Raw genomic sequence first — 23,418 nt, forward strand, 5'->3', positions numbered from 1 at the left:
ATGGATGAAACTGGAACTTATTATACAGAGTGAAGTAAGCCAGAAAGAAAAACACCAGTACAGTATACTAACGCATATATATGGAATTTAGAAAGATTGTAACAATAACCCTGTGTACGAGACAGCAAAAGAGACACCGATGTATAGATCAGTCTTATGGACTCTGTGGGAGAGGGAGAGGGTGGGGAGATTTGGGAGAATAGCATTGAAACATGTATAATATCATGTATGAAACGAGTCACCAGTCCAGGTTCGATGCACAGTACTGGATGCTTGGGGCTGGTGCACTGGGACGACCCAGAGGGAGGGTAGGGGAGGGAGGGGGGAGGAGGGTTCAGGATGGGGAACGCGGGTATACCTGTGGGGGATTCATATTGATATTTGGCAAAACTAATACAATATTGTAAAGTTTAAAAATAAAATAAAAATTAAAAAAAAAGAAGCAGTTTACTTCAACAGCTTATATAATGGTCTGAATTGGTTGATGAAAGGTTGAAGAGGTTTGTGTCCTGAAGACATCTAAGCGACTAACGTCCAAATTATTCTTACTATCCAAGAGCCCAGGGATGTTCCAGCTGGCCGCCCCATCTCAGTTTCTCTCCGTCTGCACAGTACCTTGCACACAATCTCTATGCCACAAGAGTTGTCTCCATGGCTTTGTGCTCCAATCTTCTCAACTCTGCTGATCACTCCCAGGGGGACTTCGAGGACGAAATGTGGGTCCTGGGTTCACAGATGAACATGAATGCCAATCAGTGTCAGTCAACAGAGTTTTCCAATTCAAGTCTTCACTGGCTACAAACATGTTTGCTTACTACTTTGATTTTCGTCTCGGTTCTGGCTAAGACACTAAGGTCTGGTTTATCACCTGCTTGGTGATGTAGATGTCAAGAGTATAATTAAACCCCACCCCCCACCCCCGTGAAAGTGTTACTTTAATGGCCTTTTTTTTCCCAACATACAAAATCTGCTTGCACATCTTAAAATGGGCACATTTTAAAACTGACTCTCAGTTCCTCTCAGAGTGGTAAGATTTCAGGATACTTTTTACTATCTTCATTATGTGCTTTCTTCTGCAGCATTGTAAAAAATAAAACTGATTTTTAAATACTCACTCTCTCTACATTCTTGAAGTACATCTTAAAGTCCGTCACTGTCAGCGTGCCAGTCACTGCTCCCACAAATGGGCAGATATACATGACATCTTTCACTGAAAGAAAAAACCCAAAATAGCATCTAGTGCCATTGGCTTGTGTTTCAATAAATCTTAACATGAGTTTCCACAAATATGTGATTCTAGTTTTCTAGGAAATTAAATTTTTTCATTACCTTAAACAAAGGCATAGATGGATAATCTTCTAACAAAATTCCATTTTTAAAACAAAAGTCTGATTTGCTACTTAATGAGGTTTTAAGTAAAGAGCCTCATAATAAGTTACATTTTGTCATTTCTTTCCAAAGAGTTCACATTTTCCCTGAGTGATAAATTAATCACATTCAAAAACATATTAATTAAACTCTGAAGATCCTGGGCTACATTTCATAAATCACTACTAATGAAAACTAACTAAAGCTAAACACTGTCCCCCGAAGCATCTCCAAAAAAACTGCTTTACAGATGGCAAAAACCAAAACCATGTCAATGAAGTGGGGAAAGAGTTCTTTGCTTCAAATTCTTCATCAGCTTCCATATTTCTTAATGTTTATATCAATATCAACATCCTTTATATAAAAATCAACAACACATGTGACTCCTATGAATGTTGGGAAGCTCACACCAGTCACAAAGATACCACATCTTCCCAATGTTCCCAAAGTGCTATTCCACTAAAAGTACCATTCCACTGAAAGCTCAAGAATGGACACAGTTACTGATGAATCCGAGGGGATAAATAACAGCACTAAAGCTGTCATTCAGCCAAATTCTCAAAATACTTATATTAAACTTTTATAAAACTCATTATGTACTGAGTGGCTCTATTGTTGGGATTCTAGGTATAAATGACAAGATTCCTTACTACTCACCAGGTAACTAACCAACCCCTGAGGGATACTACACAGAAAATCACCACAGAGCCTGATAAATGCTATCAGAACCATGTGGACTTGATGTGATAAGAGGTCAGTAAAGGAATGACTTAATTCAGCAGGGAGGCTGGGGAAGGGGAAGGGAGGAGAGGTCAACAAGTTGCCAGAGGTTAGTGTGGCTGGGTCCAAGGGTGCATGAGGACGATGGGACACGAGGCCAGAGATGACCTGTTCATCAGAGTTCATGGCAGTATTATTTGCAATAGCCAAACAACAGAAAACACCCAAGTGTCTGTCAATAGGTGAACAGATCAGCACGCTGTGATGTATCCACACAATGGAATACGACTCAGCAATGAAAAGGAATGACTGCTGACCACAGCACTCACAATATGGGTGAATATCACAATAATTAAGCAGAATGAGATAAGCAGACATAAAGACATACTCAATGATGCCATTTCTATAAAACTCTAGAAAATATCAACAACCCTCTAGAGCTTGGGAAAGGGGAAGAAGGCATGGGTGAGAGGGATTATAAAGGGCCCTAAGGAAACTTCTGGGAGGTAATAAGTATGTTCATTATCTTGACTGTGATGGTGCTTTCCCAGGTGTATAAACGTGTCAAAACTCTTCACATTCACTTTAAATCTGTGTAGTCTGTTTGTCTGGAGTAGGAGAGGCATAACAGAATTAACTCTGCATTTTAGTCCCATCATTCCCAAAACAACACAGATGCAGGGCTAGAAACGCTCCCAGAGGACGAAAGGCCAGAGAGGCCAGTGGAGCACCAGGAGTGGATGAAGTTCCTGAAGCCCAAGAGAGAAACCGTTTCAAAACTCAGGTTGGGATGAACAGAGCCCAGAGCCAAGAGTAGGCTATCACAGAGGAATAATGTGTGTGAAGGTCCTGGCAGGAGAGCCCAGCTACTCAAACACAACATGACCATGCTCCAGGACTGGGCACGTGCCTTTGGGAGGGAGCCAGGAGGGAAGAAGGCGACACCGAGCCTCACAAACCAGGCTGTCAACCCTAACCCTGGCAATCGTGAGGTGAAGTGGTCCCATCTGGCTGCCCTCCCACCCAGCCTGGCACAGTGGACTGCCAGCTGAAATGCCTAGCCATCCACTGCAGGCCTCTGCCCTTATAAACCAGGGTGGGCACACATGCCCTTTTCCTGCACTAAAATTGTACTTTCTGGACTCTTAAAAGCCACTAAAATTTCTTTGCCAAGTTCTCTAAATTGCCATTGAAAGTATGATGTGGATCATCCTTCAGGACCTTTTCCTTCTAGTGAAGGCTTCCAACAAATCATCAAACTGACATCACCGTGAGAGTCTCACCTGCCTCAGTTCATGGGGCAAAGTTGGTACTGCCACCCAAGACTCGCTTGGAGCTTCAAGGGATCCTCTATAGGCCCTTGTCTCTTAGGGTCATGATGACATGAAGAAGGACAAGGTCTCATCCATTTGTCCCCAAATTAAATGGATCTGGCTGATCTCCAGCACATACATCACCTGTGCTTACGAGTAATGTGCCATGTCATTTTATGGATCTCCATAAGCAAAATGTACTCGTTAAACTTACCAATGGCCTTGATTGATTCTCCTGGTAAAAGTGGCGCTTCTTCCATCTGTGCCAGCTTATTTCCATCCCTTAGAGCCTGGCAAGAAACCAAACATGAGTAAATCTCCCTTTCCATCTGTAGACCTGGGAAGAATGGTAGTGCTCTGTGCTCTTGCTACGAGGCTACAGAAGCGTGCAAAATGTATGCCCCCCTCCCCTTACAAGACAATTTCAAAGCTCTGCATCACAGGACACCATGCTGCATAGTCGAACAAATTGTTACACATACTTAAAGTTCACAGTTAGAAAGCATTAATACAGAGATGGTTTGACATGACAGATAGATACTGTAATCACTACACAGACAGCTATTACAAGGTGCCTCCAGAATTTGGAAGTAAGGTCAAAAAAGGTTACCTTCTGAGCGTGAAACTAGTACAAATAAAATCATTAGATGCAGATGCTTAAGCAGCTGTAGAAATGGCTCAGCTATGAGAGTGTGTGGGAAACCCCCCAAAGTCTAATTTAAGAAAGCAGGGAGGGTCTATTACTAAGGAAAGCCCTACTTTATAAAGCCTTATTTTATAAAATAAGAAAGCTTCCCTACTCCAACCCAGCTTCCTGCAGCTGCACAACGCGCAGGAGGGAGGACAGGCGAGCATGCTTGTCAGTGTGTATACAGGCCACGAGAGTGCGCCCTCATCTGGCAGACAAGAGCATTTCATCCACTCCTGTGGAGCAGGCTGTGTTGTTCATCAGGCTTTTCTCCCCAGTCAGTTCACACTGCTGATTCCACGCTTACCGAGCAAATTCCTAAAGAGGTCTCAGGCTTCCTGTTACAATATCACCAGGAAAAGGATGTCTTGGATGGCTGGAAGGATACATGCCCACATTTCTAAATGTCCAGATTGGCACTATGAACCAATAGAGCCAGTCTCTGGCAAGCCTGGTTGGATAGCACCAGATAACTCAGGGGAGCTGAGAAAATGATGTTCTTGAACTACAAATCTAGGGACCACAGCCTGAACTTCGTGCGTATTCCAAGGTACTGCCACCTTGTCAGATACTGCCAAGAAAACTGATCACTTTCTCCAGGCATCTCTGACATAATGTGTCATGAATAAGAGTAAGGTTTTCAAAACCTCAGCAATTCCCAAGCTGTGTTTCATAGAGCACTAAATTCCCAAGAGATGCAAACAGGACTTATTTGGAAAAGTTTGGGAAATGCTGGGTTAAAGGAAACAAGTTTAGCTGGGTTCTTTTTTTTTTTTTTTTAGTGAGACAAATCTTTAGCATGTTAATGCAGGCCGAATCCGCCAGAGGGCGCTAGAGTATGCTGCATTTCCCCTACCTCGTCCATCAGGGGCTGCTTTCTCCAAAAAGTACCTGTTAACATCAGGAGGTCACTAGTGTTGGGCAGAAAACAGAGTAGATAGTCCTAAGTTTTCAACATAATTTTATGAAGCAAAATACTAAAACTGGTATCTTTTATAATTCTAGTCAAAATTATTGAAAATTCAAAATAATTATTTTTCACAGTTATAAGAATAAGTAAGTGAAGTCGCTCAGTCGTATCCGACTCTTTGCGACCCCAGAGACTGTAGCCTACCAGGCTCCTCTGTCCATGGGATTTTCCAGGCAATAGTACTGGAGTGGACTGCCATTTCCTTCTCCAAGTTATAAGAATACTTCAATATATTTTATAAAGGGTCTTAAAGGACCACTTAAAAACACTATATATAGTAGGTTCATCCAATTTTATAAAATAAGAAGGGAAAATGTCAAAATATAAAGAGCAAATTCAATGCTAAATGTTGATCAAATGATATTTGTTTGGGGAGGGCACAAAATGACACAGTTCCTCCTCCTCCTAGTGTTCATCATCACCTCCAAGCAATTTTACTCAGTTTAAACTTTTAGTCCAGATTGGTTTTTAAGACACTTCTCAACCAACATTTTTAGGGATGCAGAAAACTGTTAAAGGGGACACAGAGAATGTTTGTGGATACATTTATACTCATACCTGTTTTGGAAATACAGCTTTGACACAATAAAGCATAAACCAATATTTATACTTTTCAATGTCCAGTTTTAGAAACACTAAAAATCACCAATCTTCACAGAAGCCTTATTTTGAAAGTCTGCTTTCTTTAATTTATTGCCTAACCTAGTGACTGATTTTATAATATAGTTACAAAGTGAGAAAGCAATTTTAATCAATATTCAAGTTTTAAATAACTTCAAATGTTACACTTTTAAAGCTTATTTTAATGGCTAAATATTATCATATACACTTAAAATCGTTAACTGATATTCAAAAATAAATGGGAATAGGTTATTTTTAAATATATTTACTAAAGCAAGCTGTTCTAATCAACTGAATTTGGAAGAGGTGGGGGAAAGTCTGATTCACTTTATAGCAAGTCACTTCACACACTTTCAAGTCCTCAACCCAGGACTAACTAATAAGATACCATTGATGGGAGGCAGCAGTGACTGGACCATTTTGAGAATGTACAAGACTCTCAAGATAGAGGCTAGGGATCAAAGGTTTCTCTTCTAACAGTCACGTTAAATCTGGCGTGAAATATTCGTGCATTTATATGAGGCATGAAACGTGTTGATGGGATAGAGACAAACCTCTCACTAAAAATAGTTAAATCTGGGACGTGCTTTGTACATGATGAAAAGGCAACTATCAGAATAAAACAAATCATTGATCCCACTGCTTCAGATCTCCCTATAAAAAGTTCACTGTGTACAGGAAAGACATTCAGCTTTAGCATAGGAATTCGAGAGGAGAATGGATCTTAAAGCCTCATTGTTTTGTGAGGACAGTAGATTCCCTCTAAAAAGCCGGTGTTAGGAGATAGGACGCACACTTGTGCTATATTAAGCTTTGACTGCAACTTCCAAGTTGCACAGGACATGATTTGACCCTTGATTTATCCAACCCATGTACATCATCAAAGAGGAATGTTCTTATGGATAAAATATGTCTCGTGAATACACCCAGCCCTCTTGGGGCCTCTGCTCCAAGTGTTGCCCGGTTGAGGAATTCTCTCTGATGATCTTAGCCCAGACCTCTGCTGGTGACCCATAAGGTCACCAACTTGCTGGCTCTCCACTGCCTTCTCCTCTTGAACCCAGGCTGCTGGGTGGATAGTTTCTGTAACAGTTGCCTGCCGAAAGCAGTGGTTTTCAAATGGGCCTCTGCAAAGTACTTCCAAGGTCACCAAAGGAGGGTGGGCTGGGCAAAGGGACAGCTGAGCACTGGGAGTTTGCCATGCTTCCCTGGAGCAGCTCCTCTAGAGGTTTCATATACTCAGTTTCTACATAAGCTTTGGGAAAAACTCTGCTACATTAAATCTCTCCAGAGTCCAGAGGTAGTGAGCAAAGAGTAAGTACTGAAGAAACCTCGATGAATGATTTTTTTTTTTCTTCTACAAAATACATGGAACTCATTCCATAAACACCTACAGCATGCTAGGTGCTGTGCTGGGTACAGACCTTGCAAATTTGAATAAAGCAAAGTCTGCACCCTTGAGGAGCACCCTGAGTGTGTGCATCTGCCCCTCTAAGTCTTTGTGAAGGCGCTACAGAATCGTGTTGTGACTGAGGCTCATTATTCCCATCAGTAAATCTACTTGGGAAAACTGAGAGGCAGAGATGAACAAATTTCTGGTTGACAAAATGTTGGATAAACCAATTTTTGCAAATAATGTCATAATGGAATCTACCAAACTTGGACAGGAGAGTGCTACTGTAGTGGAAAAAGCATTTGCTGGTTGCCTAGAAATCTAGTATGAAATGGCTTCTAAATGCACGGTCTGTAACTACAAACAGATGAACATGTACAACTTGCCACCTGATCAGCTTCAGCTTCAGAAGGGTAGCCATTGTGTTCTTCCTGAATCTCCTGCACAGCACCAGGTGCATGGACAAGAAAAGGCAAAGGGGCGGGGGGAGAGAAACACGTGCAAACAGACAGGTGAAAGGACAGAAGTTCTTTCTTAAAGAGACAGTAAGCATGTAACACACCTTTCATGGTTTTGCAAATCCCAACATTTTCCCCCTTGGAGTTAAGGAAAGAACGTGGAGGCCATCTATAGCATCCTCAGCCTAAAATGGAGTATCTACTCTGTGTTTGTGTTGGGGTGTAAAATGAAAAGCAACAAACATCATGGGTTACACAGAATGTACTGTCTTTTTAAAATCTAGCAATACTGCAGCGTACAGCAAAGAATCAAAATCACAGATGCATAACATGCTCATAAAAAAGAAAACAGACCACAGAGACCAGGCAGCGACCAAAATCCAGCCAAAATCCAAAGGCGGTTCGTAGACATGTGTTTTTAAAAGGAACTATTATGTTGCCCAGAGGTCAATGCCACTGGAATTAACAACATTTCCACACATGCACATGTGCATATCACATGCTGGGGTCATACATATGCAGATACATACAAATGCTCTGTTACTTATTGCTTATTGCTAATTAAATACTGTGATTTATGACTCAAAATCATATTAAATCTTTCTAATTACAGTATCAACGTGCTTCAAAAAATAGCTAAAATATCACATATCTTTATCTAAATTTTCCAATATCTTTACATGTATTACTGTTCTTAATTTCTTTATAGAATGAGTTTTTGAAACAGTAAAAACTTGGACTTTTAGTTTAGCCTGTGGTATAATGAGCATGAATATTGAAGATGACAAAATTATAACCCCTTTTAAAAGTTATATCAAGTCTCTGAGGCTGAAAATATTAAAATTTAGCATCAATATATTTTTCCTTCAAGAAACTTTGATCCCAAGGACTATATTTCTTTAAAAGGCAATCAGTGAATAAGTAGCAAAGCTTTAAAAGAATTTACTCTTCCCCACCTTTCATTTTTGTCAGTAAAATAAAATAGCTACTTAAAATATTTTTATACTTTATCATCAGGTTGAATTTAGTACACGGTACTGCTACCCTTCAGAGCAGGACAAATTGTTAAACACAGCCAGTTTTTTGAAATTTCCATTTTTTTAATACAAAGAAAATGGAATCATTCTTTGATAAAACTTTTAAAAACAGAAGAATGAATGACCAAATAACAACCAAAAAAAAAAAAAACAAAACCCACATAGCATTTAAAAGTCCATGCAAGTGTAAAGCCAAACACTAGTAGTTAACAATGTGAATCAATGAAAGAAAATGATGCCCATGAGCAAAAGAAAACGTGGTGAAAACAAAATTAAACAAAGATAAACCGACTAGAATCCAAGAATTTGATTTAACCTGCTTATTTTTAAAAGTTTAAAACTAAAGTCACTAAATGATTCTGTCAAAATCCACATTGTTTTCATTTAATGGAACAAGGTTAATTTTCAACATCTGATACTCAGGTTTAAATGCATGCACATTACCAATCTTTGTCTTGCTTTATGAATATTCTGAAATAAAGGGAAGGAAAATCATGAGGAAAATATAAACTATAATCCACTAGCTATAACAGCTACGTCTGTATTTTAAGAAATACTAAATGGGGCTGATTTTGCTAAATTCATCTTCAAGATTAGCACTTCTGCTTTTGGGATTCAGCATGCAAACATGAAATCTTACTTGATCTTGTAATCAAGACTTGAAATCTTAGATTGCCTACTCAGGATGGACAACTGACCACTTTGTTGTTTTTCTTGTTAATAAATACTCTAGCATGAATTATGTGATGAACAAGGTTAAATGAACAGGACTCTATAGGCCTAGACTTATAAACCCCATGCCATGAATACCCACTTGGTCAGAATTCCTGTAACACAACAAAAGTCAGTACTGCACAGTGGAAACAAATTTTAGCATCCTGCCCTCACACACATTGGCTTTTTCGCATATGAAAACATCATAACAAATAAAGCATTTCTAGTGAACACTGAAAGCTATGACACAGCAGAGCGAATTGATCTGAGTGACTCATAAAACCAGTGAGAAGGCAAAGAATACTAAATAGACTAAGTGTCCGATAAAGCACAGAGACACACAAGGCGGAGGCCCATGTGCTGAAAACCAAATATCCTTACCCTTATATCAGGCCTCCTGAAAACCTGTCAGTTAAAACACAGAACATCATCATCATGGACACATCACTATTGACCTGTGAAAGATGCTGTTAAGTTCGCCAGCCCATGCTCTAAGAAACATCGTAATACTCCAAATAAAACCCAGCAGGTCGATGCTAACATGTTTGCCCTCTAAGTTTCATTCAATATCCAATCAATCCTAACACATTTGTCTTGTAATTTGCAGGCAAGTCTATGATTTGGAGAAACTTATCGCCCTTAGCCTAAGACAAACTACATTATTTTAAATACAAACCCCTTCTGTCAAGGGCTATTACAAGACAGTGTGAACAGGCTGTGTTTGAAAAGTTCATTTGTGTGTCTGTTTGGAATACTGAACACATTTTCCCCATAGAAACAATGATATAAAAAGGTGGTTCTGCTCCCAAACCATCCCACAGAAACAAAACAAAACCGAACCAAGAAACCACAAAAGCGTCCACAGCTGGCGCGGAGCACAGCTCAGCCACGGTGTTAATGGGATCACAAAGCCTAGTTAAGCACAATCTTAATCTGGTTTCTATAGGAATTCTATTTCCAATTTGCACTTGGGACTCCAGAAATAAACCCCCTGATGTGGCCGCCCCAGAGGTAGAAGTTGCCTCTCTCACGTTAGCCCAGCCCCGACTGCTGCACATGGAAACGTGCAGCAGGAGCATTCGGGAAACGGCCCAGAGAACCAATGGAACTTTTGAAAAGCAAACAGTGCTAACAGTCTGAGGAAGGCTTGAATCATCTGTTCCTCACTCTCAACTCTGAAATCCGATCATCATTACATACAATAGAATGCCAGAGGTTCTACGGAAAACATCATTAAAAAAAAAAATCACTGGAGGTTCTTATTAGCTTCACAGGTTTTACTCAGGATAGATAAGAGGATCACGTGAATATGAGGACACACTTCAGAGAACATCATTGTATCGCTATTAAAAGAAAATACTCTTTGAAGTAAAAAAGGTGTTGGAACTAAGGGATGTTATAGCTCAAAGGGAATTAAAGCCCAGAAATTCCTAAATATAGACTATTTAGGCTAAGCTGAAATCTGCCCCTTTTTTTGAGGAGGTGATGGTGATGAATATGTTTATCTTAATTGTGGTGATAGTGCCACAAGGGGGCACCTATCAAAAACTCATCAATCTGTATACTTTAAATATGTGACATTTATCATTTGTTAATTACAACAGAAAAGTTAGTACAAAATACATAATATACACGCTTATGTTAATTTTGAAAAAACTCAAAATGGGACATCCATGGTAATAAAAAGTCAAAATAGAGAGGCTCCCCTCCCCAGCTTCATTTGTCAGTGATAACCACATTTAATGAGAATTTTTTAAATTATGCCTCCATAACCATAAATATGGTTACATCACTACTTCTTTTTTCACTTAGTTAATATTTATTCATCTATTTCAGAAGCATAACTAAAATTGCATTAAATTCCAGCAGTACATTTCACACATACATACACAGCATACCATGAAAATGATGTATTACTTAATACTTAAAGTTTTAGTATTTATAATTAGAAACAACAGAGGAGTTCAGTGATGAGGCACAAATGTCTAAAAGACTGAGGTATTATTTATTTCAATGAGATATAGGGATAGGGAGTATCATGACTTACGAGATAAAGTGAGCATTGTGACTAGCACGTTCCTAGAACATATATGAATTTTTTATTAAAATCATTATATAAGGTGAAAATTCATAAAAGGTAATAGTTTCATGTGTGTGTGTAAGTTAAGTTCCAAATTTGCTTTGCTATATAAATCATAAAAATTTCCTTGAAGGTAAGAACATTTTTTAGGTAGAGAGTTGGCATGCAACTTAAGATCTATATACATTTGTATATTATCCGACTATAACATAAATCATATTACCAGAATTTTTAAATGATGACAAAAACTGAACATAAATTATTAAATCGTGGAAGAGTTTGGAAAGTTTCATTATATAATGTGTAAATGATACCACTACTTCTTGACTTGTTAGTTTCAAACAGTAGCTAGTAACCTAGCTAGATGAGGAAACATGTTTTCTCACACTACTCCCTCCCTCTTCCCAATCTGCTGATTGAAATTGTAATTTCTAGTCCTTTTATTGTCCTTCTGCAGCAGCTGCATCATTAAAAAAAAATCATGAAATGATTTTTCGGTGGCAGCCATTCTTCTAGGAACCTTGTACGTACTAACATTTTATTCTCGGAACAACCTTGTGAGATAAAAACTATCATGGGCCCCATTTTCTGATGAGAAACCCAAGGAACAGTTAAGTAATCTGGCCAAGTTCAAGGTGTAGAGCAAGTACTTATACCCAGATAGTCTGCTACACCACCTCAGTGTGGTGCGGTGTAATTAATGCACAGGAACTAAAGCCATCCAATGTACTTCCACTCCCTCTTAACTCCCTCCAGGGTGGGTGAAGAAAGCAACAGTATGACCTCTTCCCTCGCTTCTCCTTGCTCCCTCCAAACCTCCACTCCAGCATGTTTATTTTCACATTTGCTCTGAGACTGCAATTAATTTTGTAATGTTTTATCTATAAAGAGATAGTAACAATTGACAACTAAAAAACAGCACTACAAGCAGCATCCCTGGGCCTTACATATGAATGTGATTCTGATCAAAGGTAGAGACCAGTGGTTTGAAGTCAGGAGGCCTGGAGCCTCTCTCTGCGTGCCCGCACCCAGCCTCAGTTTCTACACGTACAAAAGGAGAGGAGTCTACGAATGGCTGTGAGGTCCTGTCCAGTCCCCAAACCCTAGGAGCCACTTAAGCTTCCTTGGAAGAGTTCAGAAAACTCGGTGTGGGGGTGGGGGGCAGCAATCAGCACAATGGTTAAAGCACAGCTCAGAAGTCAAATCCTGCAACCAGCGCTGATTGGCCCTCAAGACCTCAGGCAGCTGCACAAGCTGTATCATTTTTTACATCATTTATCCTATAAGGAACTGGTAAACCTGTTTACCTGGGTTCTGTCAGTTGTTCTAGCAAATGATCGAACTCAGGGAGGGAGTTGTGGGCGCCCCCCAATTTGTAGCCAAGCCAAGCAGAAGTTCCAGGTAACCTGGGAACCCACTACCTGAAACTAGAAAACTTAAGTGAGAAGTTTTGTGGACTAAGCCCTTAACCTGTGGGGTCTGCACTAACTCCAGTGAGTATCACAACCAAATTGAATTGTAGAACACTCATCTGGTGTGGGAGAATTTGCCAGTGTGGGAACAAACCCACACATCTGGTGTCACAAGTGTTCTAAGTGGGTGGGGATTCCAACCTAAGCTGACTGTTGTCAGTATGATGCTCTTCATCTCTACACAGCCCCACCTAAACCTGTTCCCTTTCTGAGTTGGCTGACCAAGGGCCTCAAGGCTCATGCCCAGAATGCCCTGTTCTGCCTGTCTGGCTCCTCCCACCACACCTTGTTTCCTTGTCTATTGCAAAACTGACCACAGTTCAACTTGTACTGTACTTTTTTTTGAGTCTCTTTCCTCTATTATGAATTCCATGCAGCCCAGCCCCTGTGCACATTAGGTACTCACATCACATTTTTGGAAGTGGACCTGTGTTCAGCAATTATAATACACCCTTCTTGTACTCATTTTTACATATCATATACATTTTCATAGAGTAATAGCATACCATAAATGAGCACTGCATGCATTAAGCCTCTGCTATAACATCCACTTTACAGATGAGAACACTTGAGGCTCAGCAAGATAAAGTAACTTGTTGAGCAGCTAGTCAGGTACAGGGTGGGACTCAAGGCAAAGTGCCCTGACTCCAAATTTTATGACCTTTTTGATAAACCATATGATTCTAAGTCAAATATCAGTTTTTTAATAAATGTGTTATCTTTGAGCCTATGCCTCTAAGGGTTTCTTTCCATGAAAAGACTGTAATAGTGGAGTAAAAACATTCTAACATTTTTATTTGCATAATTATATGCTTCATTTAAATAATACTTCTGATATATCATGACTTGTTGGAAATATTAATCAAAATTTATTCTACATGCAATATAGAGTCATTCAGCAGTCTATAAAAATCTTGATCTTTTAAAAATTTAATTTCTAATTTTGAGATAACTGCTGATTCATAAGCGGTTGTAAGATTAAGAGAGATTCCATGTACCATGTCACCAAATTTTAGTTGTATATTATAAAACTACAGAGAACAATACCAGAACCAGGGCCCTGACACTGACACAGCCAAGATGCAGAACAATTTCCTCATCACCTAACATTGCTCTTTTGTGGCCACATCCACTCCTGGAAGGCCACATTCCCTCCCAGCCCTTCCCCTTCTCAGGCCCCAGCAACCAATAATCTGTTCTACATTTCTATAACTTTGTTATTTGAAGACTGTTACACAAATGAAGGGCTTCCCTGAAATCTTGGATGGTAAAGAATCCACCTGCAATGCAGGAGAGCCAGGTTCGATCCCTGGGTTGGGAAGAACCCCTAGAGAAGGGAATGGAAACCCACTCCAGTATTCTTGCCTGGAGAATTCCATGAACAAAGGAGCCTGGCGGGCTACAGTCCATGGAGTTGCAGAGTCAGACGTGACTGAGCTGCTAACACACTTCCACTACACAAATGAAATCATACAGCATGTGACCTTTTGGGAGTGGCAATTTTACTCTGTGTAATTCCCTCAAGATTCATTCAATTCTTTTCTCTGCCCTCTCTATTCTGCTGTTGAACCAATCCACTGAGGGTTTAGTGTTTTTCTTTCTTTTTTTGTGTGTGTTTTTTGGGGGGTTGTTTTTTCATTATTATATTTTTCAGTTTTAAATTTTCCACTTGGTTCTTATCTCATATTCCTTGCTGAAACTTTCCTATTTTTTGTCTCTCACTTCCTATGTTTTTATTGTGTCAAACATATCTGTAATTGTTTATTGAAGCAATTTTATGATGGCTTCTTTAAAATCTTTTTCACAGAATTCTAAAATCTGTCATCTTGGTTTTGGCATCTACTCATTCTCTTCATTCAGTTTGAGATCTTTCTGGCTCTTGGTATTATAAGTGATTTTAAATGGAAACCTGAGCATTTTGAATATTATTAAGAGTGTTGCTGCTGCTGCTGCTAAGTCGCTTCAGTCATGTCCGACTCTGTGCAACCCCATAGACGGCAGCCCACCAGGCTCCCCCGTCCCTGGGATTCTCCAGGCAAGAACACTGGAGTGGGTTGCCATTTCCTTCTCCAATGCATGAAAGTGAAAAGTGAAAGTGAAGTCGCTCAGTCGTGTCCGACTCTTCGCAACCCCATGGACTGCAGCCCACCAGGCTCCTCCATCCATGGGATTTTCCAGGCAAGAGTACTGGAGTGGGGTGCCATTGCCTTCTCCATATAAAAGTGTGGGTCTTACCTAACCCTTTTGTTGCAGCTGTTTCTCTGTCACTGCTCAAGCAGGAGGCGGGTGGGGAGCAGTGCCTCATTACAGGTGGGTTGGGGTACAAGTTCAGTTTCCCCTCTCAGTCCCCACTGACATCAAAGGCCAGGGGTCTCCTAGTTATTTCTGGGTTGGGGTGAGAGTTCCAGGGTCCAGTTAGGCTTCCGCTGATACCTGCCTTGCTGGGAGTGGCAGGAGCACATATGACTGACAGCACCGACCACAGTGGGGGTGTGGCTTCCCAGCCGATGGGTGGTGCTAAAAACCCTGACTGTCCACCAGGCCTCCCAACACCATAGCTGCCATGCTTGGTGTGCCTCGTTGCAGCCTGGTGAGGGTGGAATCTAGACTCCCTACTTGGCCTTGCTGGTGGGTGTGGGGCTGCAGCTTTTTCTATGGTGTTTGGCTGGAGCACAGTGGTTAGTGTCTAAAAGTTTTCTTTTTACTCGGCTGCCCCTTCCTGTCCTTTGGAGAGAGAGACTATGCTTTTGTTGTCTGCACCCATTGGCATTTCTGGGTTGCTGGCTTCTTCGGCAACAAGTCTGAGACATATGTGGTTAAAAAAAAAAAAAAAAAAAAACAGGGACATTACCACCCCATTGTTCCTTGGGTCCTGAGGTCCCTAAGCAGTCTACCTCCTTCTCTCTACCTTTCAGGGCGTTCTTTTGTTTATCTTATAGATCATGTCCAGGGTATTTATTTATACTGAGAGTGCAAAATAAGAAAAAGTACATCTGCTCCAGAAGCAGAAGCCCAAACCTTGACAGTTTTAAGAAATAATTCTACCTACAAGTAATCCCGAGAGATAGGACAGTACTCTGCCATTATAGTGATTACAAACTGGAGGCCTGTTGCTCAAACAGGCAGGAGCATGGTTGTTTTTATAATTAAATTGTTTCTAAGGGGACACACTTAGTTCTCCACAGATCTCACCCATGTCTGTTTAGCTTGTTAGCTCTCCCCTGTAGACATCTGTGTTTGCAAACTCTGATTTAATAAACAGACCATGAGGCCAAGCTATCAACAGTGGATTATGCCCATGGATTCAAAATGATCATGCTCAAACTTCCCTCTTTCTAGACTTGTACTCAATTTAAGAAGTATTAACTAAAATCAAGCTCAAGCATAATGAAGCCTTCCCCATACACTGCATCCCACTTCCCTCCAAAGCCCTTCTGGAAATTTTTGTTTTGGATCCAGAATTTAGTCACTGTACTAACCCTGGTAGCTCACACGGTAAAGCGTCTGCCTAAAATGCAGGAGACTTGGGTTCGATCCCTGGGTCGGGAAGATCCCCTGGAGGAGGAAATGGTAACCCAATCCAGTATTCATGCCTGGAAAATCCCATGGACCAAGGAGCCTGGTGGGCTACAGTCCATGGGGTCGCAAAGAGTTGGACACGACTGAGCAAGTTCACTACTACTACACTTCTAACCTACTAAATGATTAAATTTAGTACAAGACCCTCTCCATTTTCTCCTTTTTCTTCAGAATATTTAAAGAAGAGATCTAGCTACTGTGTGTTTGGTGATGAGAGTAGGAGAAACAGGAGGGACACAGGGGTGATGATGATGGTGGTGGTGGTGATAGTGATGTTGGATACAGAGGAACGAGAACAATCACATTAAAACTATGGTGTCCTAATTTCCTGAAGGCTGGCCAGAATCAAATCCTTTTGGACAAAACACAATTGAAGAATGTTCTAGAAAGAAAGGAATTTAGAAACTTTAAATCTAATCCAAACTCTTATCCTTACACAAAAGGAAAGTGATACTCAGAGGTTATACAAGGTTACAAAGCTAACCAGTACAGTCTGTGTGGCTCCACCATGTTCCCTCTTGGCCTAGTTCTGCTTTGCAAACAATGGAAGCTCATCAACTTTGTCACTTCTGCTAACAGTTCCTAAAAATGTTTCATTACAATTTATGACTGTATTTTTTTCATCTAATCTTTGGAACATTACATTCAGATCTGTTCTTAAATGTTTTGACAAATTCAAGAGAGAGATTTGTACTCTTTCTTAGCCTGTTAAAAATGGAAGCAACTGAGTTAGTAGTAGGGTAGGCAAAGAAGACATTTTATTAGATTTCTTCTAGTAGTCTTAATTATCAGGTAAATCTTCAAGATGACTTGGTATTAAGGCATACATTTATTAATTTAGTTAATCCATAATTCACATAATAGCTATCTACTTTTCCAACAGGGACAATGTTTTCCAAACTTCTGGCATCTTATTACCACCTGTACAAGTCTGGTTTGCTATACCTGTATGTCACCTGTACTAATATTAGTATTTATGTTGACTTTAAATCCACTATTTTTTCATATTTTGCCTGGCTTTAAGCAATAACAACCATCTATTAAATCACAAGTCTGATGTGCCAGTTTTTCTGCTACACATTAAAATAGTTATATAACTGTTAAAATATGTTCATGGGCATACCATCTTAACTCTTTTCATGTGACGCCAGTGTTATTCTTGGGTGATCTGACCCTAAGCTGTCAATTTATGATATGGGAAAATAATAAAGCAACTGTACTTTAAAATCTAACATGAGTGCTAATTATTCAGGTTTGTGGGAATACACCAGAAATGTATGGTATCATCATCGATGATGATGATGATCATTTAGGGAAGCTAAACTTTTCACAATTTATTGTACACAAGAAATACATAAGATCCACTCTTCCCCGCCCTCAGAGATTCTGATTTACTGAGTGGGATGCAGACCATGGAAGCTGCATTTCTGCAGGCATCCCAGGGAACACCCAAGGGCCACATTTTGAAAAATAGTGAACAGGAAGGCAGGACAAAATTCTTAAAATCACTCTAGCTTTTCAATAGGATGACTTGGGTTCAAATCCCAAGTCTAACTGCATGATACTAGTGTTATTGCTTAGTCATGTCTGACTCTCTGCACCAGGCTCCTCTGTCCAGGGGATTTTCCAGGCAAGAATACTGGAGTAGGGTGCCATTTCCTTCTCCAGGGGATCGTCCCAACCCAGGGATCAAACCGTCTCCTGCATTGAAGGCAGATTCTTTACCATCTGAGCCATCACGGAACTGAGTCACTTAATCTTTCTGAGCCTTGCTTTCCTCACCTGTTAAGCGATGATTATAATAAATGCCATCTCACTGGGTTGTCTTAAGAATTAAATGGATGATATGTCAAAAAAGTATGACAAAACCACAGAGCCCTACATAGGCTAGAATGCTTACAAGGGTGAGGATGCTGAACCACTCTCAGCAGCTACAACTGAGAACACAATCAGCATTCCAAATCAAGATGCAAGGGCTCTGCTCCAGAAAAACATCTGCTCCCATTTCACTACCGATATTGAGTCTAACCTATAATAAACTAACCCCCAAATTGAGTGCCTGTTTCAAATAAGATATTTGCACAATACATAATCTCAAGTATTATTATTGACTGATGACTGCACGCTAAATCCTCAAGGAATTGTATCTAGGCCTTCAGGGCCAATGCCAGGCACGGCTCCCATGCCAGAGGTGTCCCAAAGGCCCGTTTGGGATACCCTGATTTCAAGAACTACTTTATACACAGCATGTAAAATTATCTGTGGTTTAGAAACATTTTATGCTTTTATTATTTAAAAGAACTCTCTTCTTAAAGAAAACACAACAACTCCTGAATAATTAATTTAACACCAAATTTGCAGACTTGACTGCAGGACGAATCTAACAGACAGTGATAAAAAAAATGCTCTCACAATGCTGCCGATGCTGCTAAGTCGCTTCAGTTGTGTCTGACTCTGTGAGACCCCATAGATGGCAGCCCACCAGGCTCTTCTGTCCCTGGGATTCTCTAGGCAAGAATACTGCAGTGGGTTGCCATTTCCTTCTCCAATGCATACATGCATGCTAAGTTGCTTCAGTCGTGTCTGACTCTGTGCGACCCTATGGACAGCAGCCTACCAGGCTCCTCTGTCCATGGGATTCTCTAGGCAAGAATACTGCAGTGGGTTGCCATTTCCTTCTCCAGCTCTCACAATAATTCATCTAAAATTTTAGCTATGATCTGATGTAGGTACTTAAAATTCAATTTTCAAAACATGGAAAAGCATTCTTTTTCTCTGAATACCATCTGTTAAACCATTCTAACATGAGCTAATTCTGCAATACAAAATTCGTAAATAGACTAAAATAAAAAAAAAAAAACTTTAGTTGCTTCATGTTAGAGTATAGATTCAGTCTTATCTATTCATGTAGAGGTTAGATAGCTATCACATGGTCACCATTCTTTTCTAGAACCCACATAGCACTAACAACTATTCAACAATAAATGAAAACATTACAGGTAACTCCTAACTATCTGTAAACAAAAATCAACCCAAGGTCCAAGAGCCATTTTCTGCTAGTATGGGTCCTTGAGCCTCTCACTAGTGGGGTAGTGTCTCAGCTATGGTGGGGGCAGGAGGGCACTTGGGACCGGTGGGTCAGCAGCTGTCCAGTGCCCAGCCACTCAGGCATAGGTGACACAGCAAACACTTCTCCCACCCGGAAGCAGCATATCTGCCCACCAGCTCTTGTGGAACAGGAGCCCCAGCTGCTCCTACGTGGGCAAACACAAAAACCAGACAGCAGGGAAGCTTATCCAGAACTATACTACCACTCTTTTGGCTGGGCATATTATCCAATCTCTATTCAGCCACAGCCATGCCTTCCTCTGGGAGGCGTAATCGATAGTATCCCGTGGCTTGGATGAAGCAATTCCAACACCATAGCCAAATCTCAATTACACATCCCCCGGAGTCAGTTTCTGAACTTGTTACAGGGCAAGCTAAAGAGGAAGTGAGGTGAGAGCCCTTCAACAAGGACAGCTATTAAGAATGACTTAAGATCGTTATCACAGCTCTTGAACTGCTTGTAAGATTTGATCCCTGGCAAGGGCCATGATTTTGAGAGCCGTTGACCCAGGGTACTAAAATGTAATTTGTCCATACTTGTGAAAATCTATTCTCTCTTACCAGTGGGCAAAAATGACTATAATAAACTGAAACCTCAATTCAAGCAAACTCTACTACTGAAATTAAACATGGTTTCACTGAATGTACCTGTTAATAGTTTCTTGACATTAAAACAAAGTTAGTCTTTAGCCTTAATAAAGATGGAGCACGCAAGCATTTTATTTGTTAATTGATTCAACAAAAATTTATGGAGCACCTGTTATGTTCCAGGATCGTGCTGAGGGAGCAGTGGTGAGAAAAAGCCCCAGTCTCTGCTGACAAGGAGCTTATCACTCTTAACTTTAGAATAAGCAGGGAATCCAACTTTTAAAATAAACAAGAAGAGATTTCTCAATTCAATAAGGACTAAAAAATGAGGCTGCCCATACAATATTCTTGAGATTTTACAAGTTTTTTTTTTTTGCATTCCAGTATCACATATTAATGCTGAAAACCCACAGGTAGTACATAAATACAGAAACAAACTGTGAAGTTAGAGAAATCCTATCAGATGTTTTCTGAAATTTAGAATACTAATAAAGAAAATATAGGCATTTATTATAATCAAATCTAAAAATGTAATACATAATAAAATACATAATAAGATAATAAAGTGGAACTGGATTTTCAAAAGAATGATCATAATCAAGTCAACTTTTCCTCTTGGTTATAAAACTATGATCACATATACCTGATCCTGGTAAAAATGTCTCTTCTAAAGTTCGGATCTAACAACAGAGGACGTTTCACCCTTGTTCCCAAGCAAATGGCCAGTGAGCATCAGGGGGCCAAAGTCTTATTTGAATTAAATTTGCAAAGCTTCTTGCCTACTCAGTATATTGAAAATGAATTAAGGACTCAATTCTGCTTACCTTGTAATCTCTGGATACATTTTCTGATGTCACTGAACCTGAAATCTGACTAGAAATTGTAGCAGCTATAAGCTGTTTACACCATTCAACATGTGATCCTGTAGGACTAAAAGAAATAGTGCAATTAAAATATTTTAAGACATAGGCTCTGAGTGAGAAAAATGAGCACGGACTAGGGATATATGTACACTTCTTTTTTAGAAAACGAACTTCAATTAGGCTATTTGGTTACCTTTACATTTACTATAAGAACTGAAATACTGACTGACAACTAGGAAGTAAGAGTAGGTTCCAGGGTGATTTGAAATAAACCAACTAATTTATTTTAAGGTTAAGATTCTAGACCTCAGACAGTTAAGCATGTTATTTTCTAGCCTTTAATGAAATATTACTCAGTTACAACTATACAGAGTGAATATTCTCAGTGTAAGTAGAAAATTAATTCTAAAATGAAATATTTATCTTACAGCATATGCTCTTCAAAAATGCAATCAATTTCATGTTGGTAGTTTTAAATCTATAAAATGAGGTAATTTCAAATGAATCAAAGTGACTTTTAATGGAGCAAAGCTGATTGTAGGATTTTAGAAAGAACAGACTAGAGAAGTTATGTCCTATGTGTAGTAATAATGCAAGCTTACATTTCTGTAAGTGCTTTGACAACTTACAAAAGGCTCTACCAGTCCATTATTATATCAGAGCCTGACAACCACAAGTGGTAAGAAGGCAGAACACGGACTAGCTGACAGGTTTGAGATGAGAAAATTGAGGTGCAGAAGTGACAAGGCCCATCAGAAAGCGGTAGGCCTGCCTCCAGCTCCACTGGGGCTGTCCTTCCAGGATGCGGTACCACCAGTAATGACCAACTCATGGAGCCAGAGGGCAAAAACCCAGGCCAGCGCCACAGATGCTCGCCACTGCCTTATACGAGAACACAACAACGCAGAGAAAATGGCATCTCTCACTTGCATGCTGCTCTCAAGTGTTCAACACATTTCTGCACATGGCCTCACCTGAGCCTCACAGTGACCTGCCTTACAGAGGAGAAAACTAAGGCTCTAGTGTTTGACCAAGGTCCCGTGGTTGGTAAGTGGTCAGGCTCTTCTCACCTGACTTAAAGGACCAGGCAGCAATCTAGGCACTGAGGGAATTAAAAATGGCCCCCAGAGGCCAGGCTCCTCTCTCAACTCACGAAAGCACTGAAGAAATCAAGTTAAAGGGCATAAGATACTTATGAGAGTTTACCTCGCAGGTAGCTTTCACTGTGAAGAATGTTTCAGACCTTTGAAAATCTTATCACTAATGAAATCCACACTTGTGTATTGGAAGGACATAAAAACCTGGAATCCCTAGGCAGTGTGTAAAATAACCTAAATAGTAAAATAAAGACACTTGACATGCTCTACCTGTGATCTAAATTACATTCTCTGACCAAGACAGCCCATTGGTTGTCTGTGGGGCTGGAAATATAAGTCAGAATATTCCCTGAACGGGCAGACATTCCTATCATACTCTAAGAGCCTATTTACCACATTTAATAACTTAAGAGGAAGGAAGAGGGGGAAAGGAGGGAGATTGGTTTCCTTTTAAAGGCTAAGTCACCTTTATTGCCTGGTTCTATCATACTTCTCTTGGCACGCTGCACTTTTTTCCGTCAGCACCCACTCCTGATAGCAAATCTAACAGTAGGAACCTGTCTGTTCACCCACCATGGGGGTGGGAGGGCTGTTGTTACCCTCTGCCAAGCATCCTCTCCCCTTCCTTCTGATAAGGATGCCTCTGAGAACTGTAGGAAATTGCCCCTCCCCATTTCATCAGCAGGAGGAGGAAGGGGACACCCTGCTTCGCGCCCCCACTTGGAGGGGAGTAACCCAGGTCGCCAGGCCAATCCCAAGCTTTCCCATTGGATCAGAGGTGTTCCCAGCCTCAGTGCTGCTGGAGGCCATTCTCACCCCACCACCTTGAGGAACCCACAGAGATAAAGAGTAAGACAAGAAAAAAAAAAAAAAAAAACAGAGATGGGGAGCCCCAACCACAGTGCTTGCAATTCTGGCTGTAAACATGCCCATGGCCATCTTTCCCCCTGTCCACATCAGTGATGGAGCCAAGAAATTTCCTTCCCGGCCGGAACTAGAATGATTTGTGGTTTTTGTCCCTGCAACCAGAAGCATCCTGACCAAAAGAGTTATGAACAGTGTGGTATGGTGAACTGGTAGACAGGAGGCCTGGATCCGGGTCCTGTTTCTGTCACCAGCTTGAGCAAGCCACATCCTTTAGCAGGCCCACAGCTTTGTCAGCATTTAGAGAAGTACAGTATTCAGAAGAGAGAGGAGGGCCCACAGTCCACGGCTGAGCCACACCTGCAGAGCCAGGGTCTACTCTGGGCACGAGGACAGGACTGAGAAGGCCACGTTTCCTCTCCTGTCTCTGCTCTTTGCTCAGCGCAATCTCCCTGTATGCTCCTGGTGACAAAAGCCAGCTGCAG

The 23,418-nt window shown here is 40.6% G+C and overlaps 1 protein-coding gene across 9 annotated transcripts in view; it reads right to left on the bottom strand.

Moving 5' to 3' along the window:
• Window positions 1-23,418, bottom strand: part of MTMR1 (myotubularin related protein 1) — a 60,922-nt gene that overhangs the window by 33,865 nt on the left and 3,639 nt on the right. For 2 of the 9 annotated variants that reach the window (XM_086386262.1, XM_086386265.1), the window contains exons 2-6: window positions 20,934-21,039; window positions 9,664-9,687; window positions 3,616-3,691; window positions 1,116-1,210; window positions 616-723 (exon numbers count right to left, since the gene is read on the bottom strand). In XM_086386262.1, the coding sequence (XP_086242388.1) occupies window positions 616-723; window positions 1,116-1,210; window positions 3,616-3,691; window positions 9,664-9,687; window positions 20,934-21,039 (409 nt within the window). Of the gene's footprint in view, window positions 1-615; window positions 724-1,115; window positions 1,211-3,615; window positions 3,692-4,945; window positions 5,001-7,462; window positions 7,514-9,012; window positions 9,040-9,663; window positions 9,688-20,278; window positions 20,386-20,933; window positions 21,040-23,418 lie in introns of all 9 variants that reach the window. The other 7 variants (XM_086386258.1, XM_086386257.1, XM_086386259.1 and 4 more) reach the window with 7 other exon arrangements.

This window comes from Bos grunniens, chromosome X (genome assembly GCF_055505025.1).
Source record: "Bos grunniens cultivar Pamir isolate PY7600 chromosome X, Bosgru_T2T1.0, whole genome shotgun sequence".
Lineage (NCBI taxonomy): Eukaryota > Metazoa > Chordata > Mammalia > Artiodactyla > Bovidae > Bos > Bos grunniens.